This window comes from Salarias fasciatus, chromosome 3 (assembly GCF_902148845.1).
Source record: "Salarias fasciatus chromosome 3, fSalaFa1.1, whole genome shotgun sequence".
Classification (NCBI taxonomy): Eukaryota; Metazoa; Chordata; class Actinopteri; order Blenniiformes; family Blenniidae; genus Salarias; species Salarias fasciatus.
The window spans coordinates 11,244,984-11,266,986 of NC_043747.1; the positions used below are offsets into that span (position 1 = coordinate 11,244,984).

Genomic DNA, 22,003 nt, shown 5'->3' on the forward strand with positions numbered 1-22,003 from the left:
TGGTGACACATGCTTTATTAAAACATGCTGCGAAATCGGTAAAGAACTGATTGTAACACGACTAGCAGATTATTTGAATATGGAAAGCCAAATCCCTGTAGCCACTGAAGGGCTTCAGGTCACCGTATGAATATTAAAACATGTAAACATATGGCAATGGAAAATTTGCACATTAATACTCTGAAAAAGTGCCCTATAAATACAATTAGATTTGATTTTGTACATATATTTCTAAAACAATTTCAGCTCCATGTACAAATCCTGAGTGTCTGGAATGGGGAAAAGTAGAAGTAAATGAGATAAACACAAATGTGTGGAGGGTCATTAATTTCCAATATATTCCCAAAAACCTATTGAAAAGGAGTCCAACAATCTGTAGCACAAGTGTTTAATAGATTAATCATTTGTTTTGTACTTTTCTTTAATCTTTGAAAAGTTAAGAGGCACAAATCACGCTTCTCATTTTTTCTTCCAAAATTGCTTTATTTATTCCCATATTTTTTCAAGCAAAGTTTTTTTTTTATGATTCCTTTTTATATTAATGTAATTAAAAAAAGATAAAACTCAAGGGTTTTTTTTTCCTGTCTTTATGTACAAGCGAGAAAACAATGTTTAGGAAATAACAGTGAACACAAAAACAATCCCTGAACAAAAACAAAAAAAAAAAACACTGTAAAAAAAAAAAAAGCATTAGAGGAACACCGAACGCCTCTAGTCTGGAGCTCATTACTCCCTCACTCACTCACACACACACACACACACACACACAGATCTCTGTCAGGTGTACGATGAGGTGGAGGCTTTCAGGGCAGAAGCTCGCACCACGCGGCACAGCTGACGTTCTCCTGCAGGAGCCGAGGCGGCGAGCGACAGCACGGCCACGAGAGTCCACTCCCACAGTCACACATGTGCAGTGCAGTGGTCCCCTCCACTGATGGTCCAGTGTGCGACGACAATACTGTGAACAAGTCAAACTCCACACTTTGACCAGACGGTGGCAACGCAGTCCAACGCAGAAAAACAACCTGTACTGGTTTTAACGCAGTCATCGATGAAGTCGATAAACATGGATTTCAAGAACGGATGACTTGGTTCAATCTTAATTATGGCAGCACATTTCTCTCTTTTGTTTTTAATGACATCAAAAAGTACAGAAGCTAATGTCTTCCCCCAAAAAGTATATAAATAAATAAAAATATAAAATCAGGTTCTTTATTTTTTTTTTTTTTAACTTGTAGGAACATTTTGAAAAAAATTCAGAAAAAATATATCTATCAGTTTAAGCGTTGACCTTGTGTCATCTCTATGGATAAGTCAAAGATGACCATTTCTTTTTGTGAGATTTTTAAGCTCCTACCCTATTGGACAAAGTGTGCCACCGCTATCTATTACAAATCTCATTCAATAATTTATGTCCTGCCTCCTTTTTTCCGTCATAAAGCAACATTTCTGCCACTAACAGCTATTTAATTTCCCTTTATATTCAAAGAGAGAAACAGATCTGCTGTGCTGGGTTTCTTTACTTTTTTAAAGTAAGTTTTTAGCTCGTTTTTAGTCATATTTATGGGTTTTCATGTGGTAACTCTGCATTTGTTTTCCTCAGATCAATAACAAGTTTGACTTTTAACATAACCTTAACATTTAACAAGTCAACCTTTTGTTGAAGAAATGGGCTTCCATACCAGAGTGAGAAACATCTGCACAAGAAAAAGGAAACAACCGACTCCACCTCCAGTGTGAAGAAAACAGAATGAGGTCTGTGAGATTATTTACCGCTGTGATAGAGAAACAGATGCAGCCGGTGAAGATATGCAGCAGACTCCGCCTTCCTCCTTAAACGTTTTCAAGTAAAGAGACATTACGAACGCATACTGACGTCAGTCAGCTCGATTCTGCAGTTTCTTTTGTCCAGTCTTTGTGTTGTACTGAAATAAACGTGTCTTCAAATAGAAAGAAAAAAGAAGAAAAAAAAAAAAAAAAACATTCACAAGACTCACATCTGCTCCCAAAATACATTCATTCAGCCCTGAGTCTCGTCAGAGGAACGGCCGCTCCACGCAGGTTTCTCATTCGCTGGTCCACCGTTCAGACACACTCGCTCCGCCCGATCGCGGCTCCCGCAGGAGGACGACGCGCACAAAGGAAAAGAAAAGTCTGTTTCTGCTCATTCGTGAAAACTGTGGAGTGGAAACTGCTGTCATGATAGAAAAGGAAATGGGTGGGGTTGGCTGACGCTGCAGCCGGTGACAGTCTCTGTTTTTTTTTAAAGAGGGATGAGGCGAGGGGGGGGGTGGGGGGCAGAAAGCTCCGGCCAACCCCGCCCCCGAACCGCCTTCTGCCTCCGCTCACACCTGCGCAACCCGCCGCTCGTAGTGCGACGCTGGCTTCCCGCCGTCCGATCAGGAGTAGATCGTGATGACCTCGCTGCCGCCGCCCCGGACCAGGAGGACGCGCTCCAGCCCCTCGGTGAGGACCTCCAGGAACTCCATGTCTGAGAACCAGTCAAGGAACCTCTGCCTCACTCGGGTGATGCTCCCTGAAAACACATTCAGCACCCGCAGCCTCTGATGCCATACTTATGGTATTTCAATTATTTTTGAGTTGAATCATCATCTGACCCAGCTCTTGAAATCGGACGATTATCCCATTCATTATTTTTTTCCTTCATCTAAAGCAAAAACAAATCAACCCTGTAGATTCTTCTAATGTTAGCGTGGTGTGTGTGATCCATATTCTGTATTAGTGGGTGTTTTTAAAGCTGCCTGATGATCAATAGAAAACAGTTTTGTGAAGGATACAGTTCTCGTCTCCCTCGGTGTTCCTGGGCGGTCCTGGCATGTTGAGAAGAACAAGCCGGGCATCGTGGGACTTGTTTACGATCACCTCGTTGAGTTTGACTGCCGTGTGCATGCGTCTGACGTTGGAGTGATCCCTGCGGGGGCGAAAAGGGGAATATATTGAGAACCCTGGCGAGCTGAGCTCTACCTCACGGAGAAACGGCGAGGGATGCGTCGTGTCCGCTCACGGCCTGATGCTCAGCATGTCTCTGAAGCCCTCGGGTGTGGAGCAGCCGGAGTGCGTCGCCCTGTACTGCGCCGTCTTCTCTTTGGTCCAGGTCATCTGAACGCGGCGGTGGTGCTCGGTGCTGCCGTCGCCGCCGCCGCCGCCGCCGCCTCCTCCGCCGCCGCTGATCGCCCTGTTCTGCTCCGGGCCGTCGGTGTCGTCGTCGTCGTCCGATCCGATGCTCGTCAGACGCAGCATGGAGTTGCGGTCCTTCACCAACTGGGCCTGGAAAAACCCACCAACACACTCTTATATCACGCCCCTGCTCCCCGCCGTTTCTACCTAAGGCCTTCGTCTTCTAGTCCAACTCCCGACTGGTTTCTCTCGCCCTCTGCCTCTCTGTACCTGTCTGTCTCCGTCTCCTGCGGAGGCGTTTGGTGAGTGGACGTCGGTACTCCTGTACCTGGGGGAAAGATACACCTACACACAACACAAGGTCACCTAATGCGCTAAAACCAAGCGGGAGCTACGTCTACTGGAGCTGCAGGATCACAGAGTAACTACAGGGGGCAAAAAAGGAGCTGAAGCACGTCCTTCAAGTTAATCTTCGTGTGTCTCCTCTCCAGTGGAGGAAGCAGGAGTGCTGCAGGAATGAGCCTCAACATCAGGAAGCAAAGCTCCGACTGTCTTTTCATGTGGGTACAGTTACATTCCACAACATCCTTGCAGCACTTACTTGTTTGTGAGCAACAGAATTCATCTGTCCGTGCTCTAATTTATGTTTGCGCACTGAAAATATTTGCATAATCAAATTTGAGAAGCTTTCATCTCAGTACGATGGAAGCGCGCCGTCATGTCACCGAACATAACCGAAGCTCAGACACTCATGTTCGCGTCCGCAGTGGCCTCTACGTCTAAACTACTCTACTTCAGTCACGTCACTACAGTGTGAACTTACATCGTCAAAACTCCAGCGCACCCTCTGAAGACACCGGCAGCAAAAAGGAGACGACAGAACTGGGATTTATGACAACTTCCGGGATACAGAAACATCTTTCCCAGTCAGTACTCAAGGCTTGTATACCAACGAGGTGTAAAATATCTAAATCAGGCTCTGAACGGATAATGCTGGCCTCTCCCATGGTAGTTACATATCAATGTTAAAATCAAGTCTCTTCTGTTTCAATTTTCTCATTAAAACTCAGCCAGCGAGTCTAAACTTAGCTATTCAGATTCAAAACAGGCGTAGCATGCTAATATTAGCAACATTCATGTTTGAATGTTTTTTCCTCCATCTTGGAACCCACGTTTGTTCACTGGTTCCTCAGATCTGGAGAGATAATACTGATTTAATATGTTTTATTCAAGCAGGACTGGTTAAAAAAATGCTAAAGTGGTATCATCTCCGGTTTGTTCACACCTGACGTTCTTTTTATTCCTTTTTTTCCAACAGTCATCCAAATAATATCCATTTAGTTCACTAAACAAGTGACTAAAGCAAAAAAACTTCTCAGAATGAAAAATCTATTTCATAAAACACTATGAAGCAGTTTTATCTACGGCTGCTACAAGTCCCAGTCTCATACAAGCCATCCACTCACAGCGGGCCATGAACCACTGACCTCACCTGAGACCTTGTAGCTCCACCTGCCTGTGTCCTACTGCTGCTTCTACCAGGATTTCCCTGACAAAAACGATGCATAACATTCACAAACACAATCACAGACACCAGTTATGGCCAGTCTTATGTACGAGTGACGAGCCGATCGCCTCTGGTGCATCTTTAGAAAACAACAAATCGAGTCTCGTCTCCCTAAATGTAGCTTGCTTTAACGTGACGTTAAAAGTCTGTTTTTCAGCACGTTGAGTTGAGCTTACCTCTCTCTCCCGGTCGGATTTGGAGAGCCGCATCTGTCTGAGCATCTGAGAGCGCTGCTCCATCATCAGAGTCCTTTCGTAGGTGTACGCGCTGATATCGCTGTCATGCTGCAGGGGGAAGAGGCTACATGTTGAATGCGGTTTGCATTTGAACACTACTGAGACGAAGTTTAATCGATTTTGTTTGATGCAGTTGCTAGACGAGTCCACAAGGTGGCAGTGATAAACCTGTCAACAGTTCACAGTTGCCATGCTGAACTAAATAACAGTGAAAATCAAGTTTGACGTCTCTGCATTTTGATTCAAACCAGGCATCAGCAGCGTACCATCTCCACCACTTCCACGTCAGCTTCGATGCGTAAGTGATAGAGGAAGGTTGCCAGGTCCTTCTTCATCTGGATGGAGTTGTCCTCCATCTGGGCCACTGTGAAGATCCGCATCCCACATTTACGCCACACCTGAGGAGCAAAGTGACCAAACGAAGAGGCTCAACAAAGGGGAATCTGAAAGGCTTTAATTCTCAATCGAACAGGGGTCTTTGTACTTTGTGTTGGCGCAGAAGGAACGGCAGCAGCATCAGCATTCCTCCATCATGGACGATCCACCAGACGTCGATGTAGCCCTCCGTGCAGGGTTCGCTGTTACTGGGAAACAGGGAAATGTTTTTGGGCACCAGGAGGGCGAGGTGGGCTGCTGTGGTCACCCGCACTGTGTCTGGAGAGAGAAGCGGGGCCGCCGTTAGCGTGCCGACCTCCACGAAAACCAGCGGGTCTTTTGCCGACCTCGTCTGACTCACTGATGAAGGTCTTCCAGGACTGCGGGTCCTCGCTCTGCCTCCAGGCGTGCGGCCAGCCCATCACCACCGTGTTGGGCTTCATGCCTCCCAGGCCGCTGGACTGGATCATGTGGCTGATGCCGTCACGCGGCTTCTGGGCCACGATGCACTGACAGAAGCCTTTCACCCGCTCCTGGTCCATCAGGTGCTTCAGGGTCTGAGAATCCAGTCAAAGAGGGTCAAGCAGCAGCTCCTTTCCGCTATTTTACGTCTGCGGAGTCGGACACAAACCTGCTCGGCGGCCAGGGCTTCGCCGTAACTCTGCAGAAAGTTCCCGGAGACGACCGTGCCGACGATGGTGAGACCCTTTCCCGCCTTCAGCTGGCTGGCGAACGTCAGCAGGCGGGGAGATTTGACATGGGCGTCTTCATCGAGTTTCAGCAGCACGAGCAGCTGCGGCCTAAAGAAGAACAAAGCGAGACGGGAGCTCAGCTGATCCGGGATCTGACGGCAGCGAATGACGGCTCGGCTGCTGCACTTCAGTACCTCCAGTTTTTGGTGTGCGGCGGTCCCTCCTCCAACCTCAGGAGGGCATAGCGGGCAGCACTCAGAGACAGACCGCGGATCCCATCCCCCCACTCTTTCTCTGCTCTGTACACACACACACACACACACACACACAGGAGGCATAACTCAGAATGCAGATATCACACAGATACCGGGAGTAGTTCAACAGATGAATCATGCAAGAAGAAAGAACTAAAAATACCGAAAACACAGCGACACACACACACGCAGCACTTTTTCACCATGCTGTACATGTACAACCATGTGAAGGGGAAAAGATCTCCATGGCAACATACCCGTGATACTCAATGTACTTGTAGATCATGCCGGCGATCACCATGGCAACAATTGCGTAGTACCAGGAGGATATAAACATGAGCGCCAGGCAGATGATCATCCCCAAAAATGACAAGGACCTGGACGAATGAGCGCCAGAGGTTCACATCAAGAGTGCCTTTATATGTGTGTGTAAGTGTGTGTGTGTGTGTGTGTGTGTGTGTATGTGTGTGCGAGCGTACCAGTGGTAGTAGGAGAAGCGCGGCCTCCAGTTGGGCGTCCTCAGCAGGGTCTGGAGGGCACAGGCCAGGTTCACGAACAGATAGCACATGAGGAAGAACCTGAACAGAGACAGAGGAGTCAAACTGAAGCGCCTGAAGGACGGAGAGACGCCGGAGACACAAAACGGACACACACCTGTCTTCACTGGGGTTTGTGGTAGACGTTACAGCTTTCACTAGTCCTTCAGCCAAACCTTACAAATTACAACCAAGTGCATGACCCTCTATTTCACTCTAATTTTAGTCTTACTTCGGAAACCACAGACTCACTGTCAAAACACGTAATGACATCCCAGTTTGCCACAAGTGTGGTGTGCCACCAGTTATTATACGTCTATGCTGGGGCGGCACAGGCACACAGAAAGAACATGAGCTCCATAAGCTGGCTTAGAGGAAGCATGGCACAATCAATAACGATCACCTTACGTTGAATTGCACAAACACACACACACACACACACAGCCGAGTCTCACATTGTCAGGATTGGAGCCACCAAGTCCAGGGAGGCGATGAGAATCCCCAGCTCAGCTATCAGAGCCGTCAGCAGCAGGGCCCAGGTGGGCTCGCCGTTAGCTTTCCCATGGCCGAACACCTGCGAGGAGCACATACACACACACAGGAAATAGTGCTAATAAACACAGGTGCATCAATGATACTAAATGTTAAACCTGGTTTTCAAACATTACACCGATCAGCACTCACCCGGAGGAAGGGGATGATGTTGTCCTTAGCGATGGCCTGCAGGAGCCGGGGAGCGCCGGTCAGCGACTGCAAGCCGGCGCCGCACGTGGAGAAGAAGGAGCCGATCACAATAACCCAGGGAGAGGGCCACGCAAGAGTCCCAACCACCAGGTTTCCCTTTACCGAATCTCCGAATCTGCACAACGGATTACGATTTACAGTAGTTAAGAGAGTTCAGGTCACATAACTAAATGGTTTTTGTGAAGACAGCCACATGAGTAGATACTGACTTGTCTCTGAGGACGACTCCTTCAATGCAGGCTCCAAACAGCACAACGCTGCTCAGGTCTGGATGGGCGGCACTCAGGAAAACAACCCAGAACCCCCACTTGAAAAGTAAAACCTAATATTCCATGCAAGGATACAGACAATAGAGGTAGTGAGGATGGCGAGGATGGTGCCGATAGGGATGGAGCGCTGAGCGTCCTTCAAATCCCCCGATCGGTTGGAACCAGCCATGATTCCTGAGGAGGAGTAGAAAAAAAGTATAATTAAGATAATTTTAACAGCACAATTCACAGACCATAGAAGAAGAAACAAGGGTCTACCTGTGACGGAGGGGAAGAAGATGCCCACCAGCAGTGTGAAAGAGGTGGTGATGTCGGCGAACACGTATGGCTGGTGAGTGGAGGCCGGGTGGGAACTGTGGGAGGAGCTGAGCGAGCCTTTCTCCACCACGTCCCCCTTGCTGAGGTAGGAGCTCCACAAGTTCTCTGTGGAGAGGAGGGTTAATGAGAGGACGGATCGGTCCACTTAGGGCTCAGAGGGGCCCCGAGGGGGGTTCAGCAAACCGCGACAGCAGTGATTAAGAGATAATCAGCAAGACGAAAGGACGAGTCGCCAGTCAATCATGGACAATGCATGATATTGAACTGAATGTTTGCTTGATTCAAGAATTTCCGGCCGGGATTAATAAATAATTTCTATTTGATTCTATTCATCAATGTGATTATGTAACAAAGACAACTTTTGATTCTCCATCGGCAGTAGACAACATGGTTCACTGTTAAAAATGCAGGTGATGAATCAGCTTTAGAGTGAATTGGAACTGGTGCCGGTTCTGCTCGGCTTCGGTTTAATAAACATTGATTTGATGCGTTTGTTCTGCTCGGTCAGGTGCAGGGTGGGTTTCTGTTGATTACTGCTGTCCTCTGGTTCACTTTAACAAGCAGCCGGCGCAGTAACGCTGTACCGAGAACGACTCCGGCTCAACCTGGCTCACGTTGTGAATCCCGCCGCAGTGGGAGACGTGGTTAAACAGATCAGCCAATTGGCTTTCAGTGGCTTCCTGTGGAGTCTCATAGATCATCTATAAGCCCTGCGTGAACTGGAATGTGCAAACACACGAACGTTCCGTACCTGAGATGATCCCGCTGGCCAGGCCGGGGATCCCTTTAATCTCCGAGAAGTTGTTGGAGGCGAAGTAATCGTCGCAGGAGGCGTTGAGTTGTTGGCTCTGGCAGAAATGCTTCCAGAGATCCGTGGTCTTCTCCACCACTTCGGGGGCGTGGCTGGGCAAGATGGTCGGAACCACTGTGCTGTTTTCTGTTGGAAGAAGAAAGTGTCACCACGGCGTGTCAAAGCAAAGCGATCGGGATATGCTTCAATTTTTTTCCCCTGAAAACCATGAGAAATCTGGAATAATAACCCACCATAAATAATAGTGATGTTTGCGTCGAAGCCCTGGGGCGTGTAGCTGATCTGCTCCTGGACGGTTTTCTGACACTTGCCGTCAACGAAGTCGTGGCCGTTGATGGTTCTGTTTCCCAGCATGCAAACGCTGTGGACGGGAGCCCGTCAGTCGGTCAGAACGAGGAGAGTTCAGCAAGTAGCCATCACATTACAGTACCTGCCTAATATAAAGTTCCCTCGTCTTCGAGCATTCGCTATTTTAGACCGGGGAAGCACCACTTACGGAAAATCCGGCTCTTTGAAAGCGGAGACCAACGCGCCGATGTAGATGGAGACGATGGAGACGATGACGCACGCCAGGAAGATGGAGGCCAGCTTGTTCACATACTTGACGCCGACAAAGACCAGCAGGGACATCAGGAGGAGACAGATGGTGCCGTAGACCCGCATGTTGTTCAACATGGCTGCCCCTTCTACGAATATGGCTGCCTTTGGTGCGATGTACATCTGGGAGAAGGAAGCAGGAGGGAGTATTAAAGCGAGCATCAGTGAGGGATTTCATCTTAAAACTTTTCACTGTATAATTAGATACAAGAAGGCCAGAGAACATCCAAGTTCCAAAAAACTAACCAGAAGGATCTCGATGGCCCCGAGGATGTACATGGCTCCGGCGAAGGTGGTTCCCAAGTAGAAACACAGGCCCACCGCGCCGCCAAACTCCGGACCAAGAGAGCGACTGATCATGAAGTACGAGCCTCCCGCTGGAGAGGGAGGAAAGACAAGGGGGAGAGGAGGAGGAGAGGGAGGCGAGGGGGGAGGGTGTCCGTGAGGATTGGACGGCGAGAAGAGGACAGAGAAAGAGAGAGGAAGGTGGTGGCAGAGGAAACAACAGATCGTGAAAGGAAAAAAAAAGAGATGGAACATAAAAAAGAGAGAGAGAGAGAAAGGGGAAGATGAATGGTTGGTAACATTATGGCGTTGGGAGGTGATGGGAGGGAAAAGAGGACAGCTGATGAGAGAAGGCATCCTATGCTTGTAGAAGTAAGCATAATGTTCTACGTGACACATCGGAGTCAGAAGACAAAGCAGACCGTCGGGCAAAAACGGTATCTGCAAATCGACGCGCGGCTGCCGTCTTCCTGGCTCACTTGGAAGGAGAATCTCACGCCAGATGACCTCCTGACCGGCTGACAGGTATGGAAGCTAACTGAGCTAACAGCTGCCGAGTCGCATTTAAAACGTTCAATTCTTTTCCCACAAAAAAAAAACAAAAAAAAACAAAAAAAAACAAAATAAACAAAAACAATAAATGTTCCAAATCTGCATCAAGACAATCCATCTACATCAGAAAATAACACGTGGGCTGAACTTGAGGACGCAGATTCCAAAACATGGAGACTGATGTGTCCTGAAGTTCTTCTAAACAAAGCACCGACCCTACACCGCTACTCCAAGTGAGCCGAAACAAGCAGCCAGCGCCATTTGCTGATACGGTTTGAAACCGGTTAAAATCCAGAGTACATGGAAGGAACTGTAGAGAGCGATTAAAGGTCTACACTAATCTGGGAAATCAGCATTCAGTGTTTGGTCTCCAAAGTGCAGCTCTTCACATTACAAGAACAAAGAAATAGATGAGCAAATGGATGGGATGTTGTGGTTGTAAATATTTACTTCTGCTCAAAGAGAATGGTCCCACCCTGCGCCGGTCGGCGAGGAATTTATTCTGCAGAGCACGCAGGATGCAAAATGCTCCAGACTTTCTGCAGAAATCTCACTGCGCTGAAGGCCGTGTTCACACTTGGCAGTACGGGTCTGCTGAAGCATTTTTAATCTCAACTTAGCAGCAATGGAATTTTCAAGTGATTTAAGAAATCCGGTGTTGTCAGCAACAGGACAGATGTCAATATATTGCGTCTAAGCGTTGTTTAACCTCCACTGGAGAAGGTGAAAAACTAGAAGAACTTTTACACGTCGGTTTTGAAAAGTCATCATTATATTTGACGAAGCGGGTTCTGAAAGGATGAGCTGTTTCCAACCCGCTGAGAGTTTTTACTGTGTTCACGATGTTACTTGGCCTGAGTTGCTTGTTTGGCATCGGCGACGGTGCCAGCTTACTGAGAGCTGCTCTGACACTGCCGAGAATTCAACACGGGTTTAGAAAATAACCAAGACTCTAGTTAAACATCAGATTTTCAAACCATTTTTAAATACATGCTCCAATAATTTACATTTTCTGCAAGACCTGGTTGTAAGTACACTAAAACAAACTAAACATTTCTTTATCAACTGAACGTGACTCATTCATCATGTCACTATTTCGCCGACATTAGGATAAAATAAGAATAAATTGTTAGGGAAAGCTTGTCGACATGAATGCGTCCAATAAAGCATCTTTTAACCACATGTCAAAACACTGCCAAACGTCTTCTCGTCTTGCTCATGTACAGACGGGAAAAGCATCACCACAAGTGTGAACACGGCCTCAAACTAGAGCAGAGCAGTGCACCTCCACTCTCTCCACCTGCACAGGCTGCAGCTGGTTTCAGTGCCGAACAGTATTTGAGAACCAAAACACCTTCGTTACTTCCTAACACAACTCCCAGTGGTCTGCATCCTGTACTACTGCATCGACCGCCATCCGAGGCTGGATGGCGAGGAAGCGTGAGCGCTTGAAGCTGTTCTGGTGGAAAAATAGCATGGAGTGAAATGTCAGACGCAGAGCGAGACGCTGTTAGTCGTTACTCTTTTCTATGTTACTGAGCATTTTACACACGGTTATCAAAATGCCACATGCCGATGGAAGAGAGGAAGATCACGCTACTTTGACATTTTGAATTTTGGTATAGAGGCTTTTTAGTGAGAGATCAGGTCAATGACGGGTAAATATCCTGTTTTGTTTGGGTTGTTGTTGTTTTTTTTAATGTATGTTCAGACAGAGAGGGAGAGGCAGACAGAGGGAGAGACGGGACAAAAACAAATAACACGAGTTAGAAAAAAAAAACACACCAACGCCGCCACACAGCGACACGAGGAGAAGGAAACCTTCAGAGGTCACTCAGCTGGGTAAAATTAAACTCATCAAGCTCTGAAATCAGGATTGTTTTAGAAATAATGCATACTCTCAAGACCTCACCTGCGGGTACACTTTGATTCTGTGTAATAAGTGTTGAACCTTCAGTTGTGGTCACTGTTGTTAGTGATACAGATAATATGGCAATGGCTGCACGCAGTGAGCTGAATCCACGGGAACACAAAGAACAAAGAAGGACGTGAAGGAATACCTGGCACGACTCCGTTAGTGGCAATCGCGCTCATTGATATGGCAGTCAGCATCGTCTGCAGAGGAGACACACGGTCACAAATTCATGCGTGGCAATTTACATTCGAATGACAGAAAGGTTCATAAACAAAGTAAAAGACAAAAATGTTTGAATCAATGTGTCTCACTGCTGAAATACTCACACAGCAGCAGCACAAGAAGACGATGCACAGGGCCTGCAGCACGCCGGCGGTCCCCACCACCCACGTCAACCGCAGGAACAGGATGACCCCGAAGATGTTCTGCAGGCACGGCAGGTAGACGCCCATGAACGTCCCCATCTGCGGCGACTGGGGACGCGAGAAGTAATAGAGTGAAAATCCAAGCTCTTCCTATTCCTGCTCACTTTCCACATATTGTTTAATTCGCAACAAAATTTCGTCTTGTTGTGTTTATTGGTTTGATAAAAAAAAAAAGGCGTGGACTTGGCATCGTCCCCCTTTTTGTTGCTACCAGCGTTTCCATTTCCAGCCTTCTGTCAGGAAACACCGAAGCATCTAATTCTTCTAGACCATCACGGCGGAGCGTCCTATCAGAGCCAGCCGCCGTCTTATCAGTGCGGATTGAGGTTCGTATCGGACTCACATCCTCGTGTACTTTCAGCTGCAGACGCTGAGTCATGAGGCGGCGGAGAGATAACGCTCGTCTATCGCAGCAGAGACTCAGTGACCGACGACAAACGACTGGTTCACGGGCTCAAGTGTTAACTTTGATGTTGTTTCAATTAAAACTTTCAGACGAATCTACAAGAGGTACACTTTTCGGATGAACACAGCTATGGTGCTTCAGTTAGTTTTAATCCTGTAACAATGGCGACTTCCCCCGAGGAGTCCTTTTATCAGAGCCTCATTATTTGTTTGAAGACGGGAGGCGGCGATACCTTGCTGGCTTTCTTCTTCTCGCCGATGCTCTCGGCCTCCTCGTGCTCCTTGGCTCCCTGCGTCAGGTTGGTGTAGTTCGCCAGGCGGCTGAGGAGCGACGACACCTTGGGCCGGGTGTCCATCTCCTCCTGTCAGTGACAAAGGATCAGCGGCATGAATGGAAAAAAAAAATGAAGGCAGACTTAACAGAAACAGAAGGAAAAGAAGAAAAGAGGGGCTTTGAATGTGGGTGGAAGCTTTGAGTCCTTATACTTCACTCTGGAAGAGAATAATAATGACCACGCTTTATAGGAAGGTGTGTTTCAAACCTCAAATAAGGCCAGGTTTCTGTCGTAGAAGTCGTCATCATCCACCCCATGAGCATTGTTGATGTATACGCTGGAGATTTTGGAGTTACCATCACCTACAGAAAGAAGAAGAGAGAAAAAAAAAGAGAGAGATCATAAAAACCAAGAGGACATGAAGCCCGCCCTCCGATACGACGGCGTCACTGGCTGACATCCGCCTCAGTCAGCACACACCGCTGCGTCTGCAGCACCTGAGTCAGCAGCATCACTTCCCTGCACACTCCGCCACAAGTCACGAAAACGGCGGCATTGACACCAACGGCACGCTTGCACTACGGGGGGGCGGGGCTTAAATGACTGAAAGAGGAAGAAAGCAAAGTGAGCCTCACTGTGAAGAAGATACTCTGATCTTTCTGATTAATATTTGCAGTCACAGGGAGGTCACAAGTGAGGGTGCAGGTCAGCAAATCATTATTTTTGTGTATCTCTGCTAAGAAAAACTGATTTAAATGACCACACTTGCTGTCTGTTAGCAAGTGCTGGTCATGAAAAATCAAAGCAATCCCAGTTAAAAGTGAATGTTTCCTTCATGCCGCTTTGGTTCACGCTAGTAATCCACACATCTGACTGGGATTAGGATTCCCATGACACAATGACCTAGTATAACTTTTACTATCCTACCAGCTGGTTATGAACTGAGAGGAAACAAAAAAAAATAAAAAACAAAAAATCAATAGGTCCAAGAGAAAATAGCAGCATTTGGCTGGTGGGCGGAAACTTCCCATCTAGCTCACGGTCCTTCATGCGGCCTCGGCCAGTGAGTGTGAATCTGACTCCTCACCGGCACAAACGACTCCCGCTGAATATTCAGTGTAATATAAAGAACGCGAAGACAGCGGAAAACAATCATTCGTGCCCCCTGACTGTTCTGATTGGCTGATTATTCTCCATTCGACCACTGATTAACGTTTTGTCTGGCGTTCATTACAGAAGAAGAACAACAACAACACGGTTGATTTAGAGTAAATACAAATGCAAATCAGTCTGAGTCAACAAGTATATGATGTGAGACTTTCCCCTGGTGCTTTCAGCACGGCCTGCTCGTCAGGAAAGGCGACATTCTCAGACTTCCGTCGGCCTCTGCATGGTCGCACAACTCCCAACACAGCCGTCTTCATCACTCCTCAGAGATGACCAGCGCACGTTTATTCAAGCTTTAATTCTATTCCTGGCAAATCTGAACACATGCCTCAAATTAATCTTCAAATTTATGAGTGTTTTCTTTTTTTTCCAACTCACTTCTGACTATTAGATTAAATTATTCAGGCATAATACTGTATCTACATTAGTTCTTTCTCCATTCTTCTGAAACACTCGCCTTAGTGCAATATAATAATTACTGGTATAACTAATAAATATTAATGACGTGTATGTATGGACGTGTGTATGTTCTTTGCACCAAAATGTGATAATTTAAAGGATAAATAACATATCTACCTAATATGTGTAAGTAATAGTTGTGAAAGCAGTCAACAGGGTAAGTGCTACGCAAACTATTAAAAAAAAAAAAAAAAAGTTAATACGTGTATGGAACAAACATTTAATTAGGAATACAAAAAAAATTAAATAAAGAAAATGTGTGTATCAGAGTGTAACATTCTGCTTAAAAAAAGAAAAAAAAATTGAAAGTAGCTCAATTAATCTATTGGGTTTCAAATTCCTACAGCTTTTGAGTGAGAAAAGGCCACGGTGAGGTATTTGGAAATTAAGTCTTTTATAATCCACAAGTCACTTGATTGAAGCTCGAAATTTAAGAAAAAAAAAAGTCAATGTAACGCCCCTGCGTAGGCACACAGCCAGTCAGCTATCGCTGCTGCAAGTTTCCAGCTAAACACAGCAGAAGAATGTTGTTCTGTGCATCCAGCTGGAAAAAAAACAAACACATTTCTACTGGCAGTGATTCAGTTGTTTGTAGCTTCCAGTTCATTCACACAATCACTCCAAAGGAATCAGCCATGGCAGACAGAATTTAATCAATAATTTCATAAATCAGACTCAGCTGAGCTGCACTCACTCTACTTGAGGACTTATGAACGGTCTAATTGATTTTCAGCATTATTGATATTAGCTTTGAACATGTTTTTCTTCTGCTATACTTTGTTTTTTCTGCAAATACAGGTCAGTCAATACACCATTTTCTGACTATTTGTGGCTTCAATGTGTTGAAGTGTCCTTGGGAAAAAAAAAAAAATTATCGATCGCCGGCAGTGTAATGTCCGTTTGGACGAAAACTCGCCTGAAAACTAGACTCCAAATTCACCTGTTGCTGCTTCCTCAGCGGCTCAGCTGTGGGACTGCAAGCACTCACACCCATCTTAACACAGGCGAACGCAGCTGTCTGTGTGCGTTTCCCAGGAGGAGCTCTCCACCCGAGACCGCCACACCTGGGTTTGAGGCCGTTTTATTGTGTCTGGCTGCGTGTTCACGGCCAGTGAGGCAGAAAGCTGCTGGAGCCAGATGTACCCGACTGTACACACCTCCGCCTCAGCGGCTCGGTTCTCACCGCTGTCGAGAAAGAACGGACCAGAGAGCACGTTCGACCCTTCTCTGAAAATAACTCTCTGCATCTCCTGCCTCCTTTCCTCTCCGTCGCCCTTCAGAACTTTGACGCATCGACTACGAAACAGCTTTTTTTCTTTCTTCTTCTTCTTTTCCTTTTTCTCCCATTCAGTTGGGACGACTGCTGGACGGGCCGAACATAAACAACCGCTGCAGCACAACAGCCTGATCGAAGCTCAATCGGATTAACCAGCTCCATTTCTATTTCTGGAAGCTTATTAAAGAACGTGGGGGAACCTCACTACTATGCAACTGCTTAAGTGGATCAGCCGTGCTAATACAGTTACATCTCTCCACGGTTATAACCCCCTCCCTTCCTCCTCCTTGTTGAGCCGGTGAATCAGCACAGCTATTCTTAAACACTTTTTGGAAAGTAGGATTATTGCACTCCCTCGGACAACTACACAGTCAAACGGGAAACAATTAGCTTCTTTTTGTCGTTGCTCCAGCCCACGCATACCCGACACGTGAGGCTGGTCTCGGCTGTACATCTGTACCTGTTGAAACTGAGTCAATGAGAAAAGGTTCCCGCTGTCAGCTGCCGTTAAAGCAACGGCGTGATTCACTGGATCTGGTCTGTAGGTGGGCTGATAACAGAAGTGGGGGGAAGTGAAACCTGTAGCGAAATCAGCTTACGGCCCTCGAATTGTTCTCAACGTCTACAAACGACGGCATGTCAGCTGTGCAAACACGCACCGAAAAACCGTATTTCTTGTTTTTCCTGTCAGTTAAAAAAAGAAAGAAAGAAAGAAAGAAAGAAAGAAAGAAAGAAGGCAACCCCGGGTGAGCATGAAAATGCTTCTTGTTTTACGAGCTTGCTCGGGGTTTGTTGTGTGGGAATCCAACACCAGCCTGAAGTACACGAGCTTGTGCTGCCATGCCATGCTTACACAGTCTGTCACAAGACCATCAACAGGCCTGTATGAAGATATGATAATACACTTATCAGATGAAAAAAAAAACCCATGAGCCAGCACGGAGTGTGTGCTGTGCTAGAGGAGCTTAACCACGGCAGGAACACCGAGTTTCACTGAAGATGAAATTATCAGACTGCAACAGGTGAACAATATTACCAGATCTTAAATATCAAAGGGATGTGCGACACTAAAACTTGGAAAATGTGACAACAAAGCAGCAGATCGAGCCATCTGAAAAGGTTTCCTCTGCACTCCTTACCTTGGTCAGTGCTGCTGTGCTCCGGCGTGTCTGCCCCGCCTCCTCCTGGTCCCGAGGCCGTGGTGGTGGGCCCCCCCGAAGCCTCGCTGAGCGGGTCGCTGCGATTGACGCTCTCCCGGGAGCCGAAGCGCACGCGGGCGCCGGAGCGGGTGCTCAAGTCGGGCGACGTGTCGGACAGCCCCGGGAGGTCCTCCGCCTTGGTGGGCGTCACAGTGAAGCGCACCGATGCCATGGCGCCTTGCTGTGGGAAAGCTAATACGGGGGGGGTGGGGGTGGGGACGCTGTGTCGGACGCGGTGGGAGGGGTCACGGACTGCTGACCTCAGCTAGGCTATCTCCCAACTGATGCCGAAGTAACGGCGGCTGCTACAATTTGATCTTTGACTGTTTTGACGCCCCATTGAAGCCAACTGGATGATTTCCACCAGGCATGAGAGAAAAAAGAAAAAGGATACAACAGGGTTTCTTTTTTTTTTCCTTTCTATGTTCACAAATGTAACACCTTATCCTGACCCGAACTGAAACGTTCTGGTTTGGGTGACACACTGAATGAACAGTAAATATCAGTCTGTGTCGTTTCAAGCAGCTCTCACAGATGATCGGTACACAAAGAATTCAAATGTCCCTTCATGCAATTTAAAAGTGAATTTCTCGACAGTATTTCTCCACTTTCAACAGGTTTTTTTGTCTTATGTGTTGTGATTCAAACGGCTCAGAATAGTAGTGAGAAACCGTGTTAAACCGTGTTTTTCCCACTGCTGTTTCTGGAGTAAACAACTTTAATTTCATCTGATGAAAAGGCGTACTACTGCCGACATAAAATATTGTAGAGAGGGGAGGAGGGGGATGGAAGGGAAGTGATGAAAACAGACAGAAAAACAAACAAAAAACAAATAAGTCAAATGCAAAAAAAAAATTAAGCCTTTAAGTTATTGCTTCTTAATTTTCCATTTCTCACTTTAAATCCACACCGCGCTTTGAAAACAATCGATATTGACAATCCTACCTGTGCAATAAAAGGTCACCTTAAAAAAAAATCTAAATATAAATAAGAAGCATTTTTCGAAGGATATTTATCTCTCACTGTGTGAAATGTCATCTAATCTCAGACGGTAGAGTATCGTCCTTTCACAGCATGACAACTCTGATTGACAGAAATGTGAAACGATAACTATTTGAACCTCGTTCATGTCTCACTTGCACTCCAATGTGACGCCCAAACAGTTTTCTCCACAATCTCAGGGGGGGGGGAGAAAAAGTGGCGAGACAGGTGGGTCTGAGGAAGTGTTGCTTTGAGCTTGGTTCATAATTTAATTATTAAAAGAGAGCGGTTCCAACCGGTTGTGCCAGTATGTGCTGGCTGGGCTCTTTCAGTCTGCATGCAGAGGCACGGCACTTCTTCTTCTTTTTTCCTTTTTTTTCCCTCAGTGTTTCACTGCATCGCCTGCCTCACAAGTCTGTCGGTTCGCAGTCAGGGGTGGACAGTCGGAGGGACAGCAAGGTCGAGCGGAGGGCTTTTCTGAGGAAAAATGAGCGCTGCGATACACACCCATTATGCAGGGGGAGGGAAGTGCAGGGAGAGTTTGTTGTTTTTTCCCCATAAACTTCCAGCTACATTTGTTCGGCTCAGTGAGAGCCAAGGCCATGTTGACAAAAACAAGCAGGACAGCTTATTTTTCTACGTAAACAAACTGAAAACTAAAATCTCAAAATTTCCCCAAGTAAACTCAGCCGTCTAACCAGAAGCTCCGACAAGTGAATCCAAATCAGCCCAGCATCCATACATCCTGGTACTAATACCTTTCGATACCCGATGTATTTCACCAGATTGCAACATGGATGTCGTCTTGTGAGGACTTCTTTCCTCTGCTTGTTTCAGCAGACAGTTGCTCTTATGTTCTATTTATATGCGTTCACAGCCGATTTTATAACCAGAAAACCTCAACGCCACTTTTGGTCAAAGCACTTAAATGTGCGCATGAGAGGATTCAGGACATTTTGTTCTCCTTTCTGATAACTGATGATTTTTTTTTCTTTTTTGGCCACATAAGTGATCATCTTATGAGAATCCCTAGAATACTTGTATTCACACAGTCCTTTACTGTTTATTACTGAGGAGGACATTCTTAATTACATTTCTTTCTAATATACAGTTCAAGCTCCACAAACACAGGTGGGAAATCTCATTAATTTCAACTGGGTTTTGAATAAAATCACAAGCATGTATAAATACATCTAAGAGCCAGTTCTACCTTCAGTATGTATGTAGTTTAATTGTCTGGATTCATTGGTTTCTCTGCTGGAAATCACAGCTAATATTCCAAAAAAAGTGGCATTCATAAAATGAAAGCAAAAGTCGTTTTAAGCAAGGCCACATAGATGGGATTTATCTTGTGCCAGCAGTCTTCAAGTGAGGACATTTCCTTTATGGAGTTATGAGAAATAAATGCTGCCACACAGTGTCGTAGCAGTTAACGGACCTTTTCTCCCTGGAGGTGTGTGTTTGGGTTTTCCGCCTGTGCTCCAGTTTCCTCCAACAGTCCAAAGACAAGCACGCGAGGTTAATTAGTGACAATAACAACTGGCCATGGGGGTGGACGACAGTGTGTGTGTTGTGACTGCTGTCTGTCTTTTTAAGTCAGAGGTGTTGTCTTGACAGCAACAGACGTTCTAAAGCCTTGGGATACTCTTCAGCGTTGATAACTCTGCGGATGCGCGAGCAGCTCACACCACAAAGTGCAGAAGCAGCCCTGCAGCACCAAAGGTTCCAGAGTTCATAACAAGCCAGATTGTCTTTCCCTTCTTTAGCCTGTACACAGCGTCCATGTTATCAAGGAAATGATTACAACTGTTGACCGAAGTGACAACTCTAACATTTCTTTTTTTTTTCATCTCAATCCTTTTTAAAAGAAATATGATGCAGCTTATCTCTGTTAACTGCATTCATATATTTATTTGTGAAGATGTTCCCAAGTCCATTCAGTGGCTTCATGTTGAAGAAAAATAGGTGCAGTGTTGCCAGAGGGATTGAGGATAACCAGCATCCAACTGTGACCGTGCTCCTTGTGCACAGATAATGCTCAATATTCCTTCAATGATTTCATAAATTGATGAATTGAAGAAGTTGAGTATTTCTTAAAGAAGTCTGGGCACAGTCAGGGCACTCAGGGACCAGCATGAGCTTGTCACCTCAAATAAACTGGCTTAAATTGAGAAAACAATGTCGTCCTGGATTCTCATCTACCTGCCTGTGTTGGTGCGGCTGTATCTGTAATCCGTGCTGAGCAAAAACAAACTCAAAGCCAGGTTTGGGCAGACAGAGAGGGATCCTCTCGTTCCACCAGCTGATGGGGATGCTCGCTGGCTAACTGGCACTCTCGTGCCATTCTAAGCCAATTAAGCTAGCCATAATAATTCTGGCTGGAACCGGTCAGAGAAGAACCTCCTGATGTTAGTGCACAGCCAGAGCCGGGCGCTAGAAAAGCACAAAGACCAGATGTTGTTGAGACCCGAGGTTAGGTAACAGTTTCATGACAAAAGATACTGCGGCATCTGCGTGGAGCTGCGGTTCGAGGAGCGCTCAGTTCGCCCGGCTAAAATCCAGACTGGCGCGCACTTTATTCGGGACAAACCGGTGGTTTCATCAGCCCGCCACGGACAAACGCTTTCGGTTTTAATCCGAAACGATGTCCCGTGTGGCCAGAAGAGCCACGCGAGGCGACGAGCCATCAGCGGTGTACAGGCTCAGACACGGAGGGGGGCTGTACCCGGTGAGGTGGTCAGCCACAGCCGAAGCTAGCGTTAGCCACCGCGGCTAGCCATGCCGCCGATATACTGTAAACTCCGCGGAGCTCCAACCGCTCCCGCAGCACTGGCAGCGGCAAATTAATCACACACGCACTCACAGAGACACACACACACACAAGTCACACGAAACACATACCTGGCTCGGGTTTTCTATGCGCAGCGCTGCGGCCGTATGGCTGTTTTCTGTTACATCTGGGAAGGTTTGGCTCCTCTCCCGGGGTTTTCACGCCACTTTTCTGCCCAGCCGACCCAACAGAAAATATGCGGCTGCGCCCTTCAGGTCCCACTTTCCTTGCCGTTGTTCCCACAGTCTGCGCATGCGCAATGGTGCAGCGACGGCACAGCTTCATGGGAAATGTAGTTTAACCGCACTCAATTGATTAATTCATTTAAAATGGAAATCGATAAAAAAACATTTATTAAATATTGATACATTTTTCAAGTTTTACTTTGTACATTTAAGATGCATGATACTTTCAAATACACGAAAATAGTGATGATTATATATATTATACAGTTATATACACTTCAGTTTATGTTAATTAATGTTATGTTGCATACCATCGATTATTGTTTTGTATTTATCGTATGCACCTGGGCCTCACAGAGAGAAGGTCATGGGGTTCAAATACTAGTCGGGTCTTTCTGTGCAAAGTTTGCATGTTCTCACCATCACCATGTGTACATGGGCTTCCTCCCACAGTCCAAATCCATGCATGTATATTTTTTGGGTGATTTGAAATTGCCCCTATGTGTGAATGT

The 22,003-nt window shown here is 46.4% G+C and overlaps 1 protein-coding gene across 2 annotated transcripts; it reads right to left on the bottom strand.

Annotated features, from left to right (window-relative positions):
* Positions 1 to 495: 495 nt before the first annotated feature.
* slc12a6 (solute carrier family 12 member 6) lies at positions 496 to 21,519 on the bottom strand. 2 transcript variants are annotated; one of them, XM_030086494.1, is made up of 28 exons: positions 21,378 to 21,519; positions 17,436 to 18,242; positions 13,662 to 13,756; positions 13,353 to 13,481; positions 12,616 to 12,762; positions 12,435 to 12,489; positions 9,784 to 9,914; positions 9,437 to 9,660; positions 9,174 to 9,301; positions 8,881 to 9,066; positions 8,070 to 8,234; positions 7,887 to 7,985; positions 7,752 to 7,809; positions 7,483 to 7,657; positions 7,254 to 7,372; positions 6,742 to 6,840; positions 6,520 to 6,639; positions 6,203 to 6,307; positions 5,948 to 6,116; positions 5,678 to 5,873; positions 5,426 to 5,595; positions 5,208 to 5,339; positions 4,882 to 4,989; positions 4,631 to 4,687; positions 3,962 to 3,985; positions 3,026 to 3,288; positions 2,799 to 2,932; positions 496 to 2,491 (listed from the first exon to the last, which is right to left on the bottom strand). In XM_030086494.1, exons 2-28 carry the CDS (start codon positions 17,665 to 17,667, stop codon positions 2,400 to 2,402), a joined length of 3,612 nt encoding a protein of 1,203 aa, XP_029942354.1. In that variant the 5' UTR covers positions 17,668 to 18,242; positions 21,378 to 21,519; the 3' UTR covers positions 496 to 2,399. The 2 variants fall into 2 exon arrangements, with proteins under 2 accessions (XP_029942354.1, XP_029942355.1); XM_030086495.1 differs by lacking the exons at positions 3,962 to 3,985; positions 4,631 to 4,687.
* Between the last annotated feature and the right edge of the window lie 484 nt (positions 21,520 to 22,003).

Bases quoted from the DNA above. Each gene is read 5' to 3' on its own strand.
- slc12a6 (XM_030086494.1), bottom strand. From the start codon at position 17,667: ATGGCATCGGTGCGCTTCACTGTGACGCCCACCAAGGCGGAGGACCTC. The intron at 8,235-8,880 runs GTACGGAACGTT...TCCTCTCCACAG, and splicing joins GGCCAGCGGGATCATCTCAG to AGAACTTGTGGAGCTCCTAC. The intron at 7,986-8,069 runs GTAGACCCTTGT...ACTCCTCCTCAG, and splicing joins CTTCTTCCCCTCCGTCACAG to GAATCATGGCTGGTTCCAAC.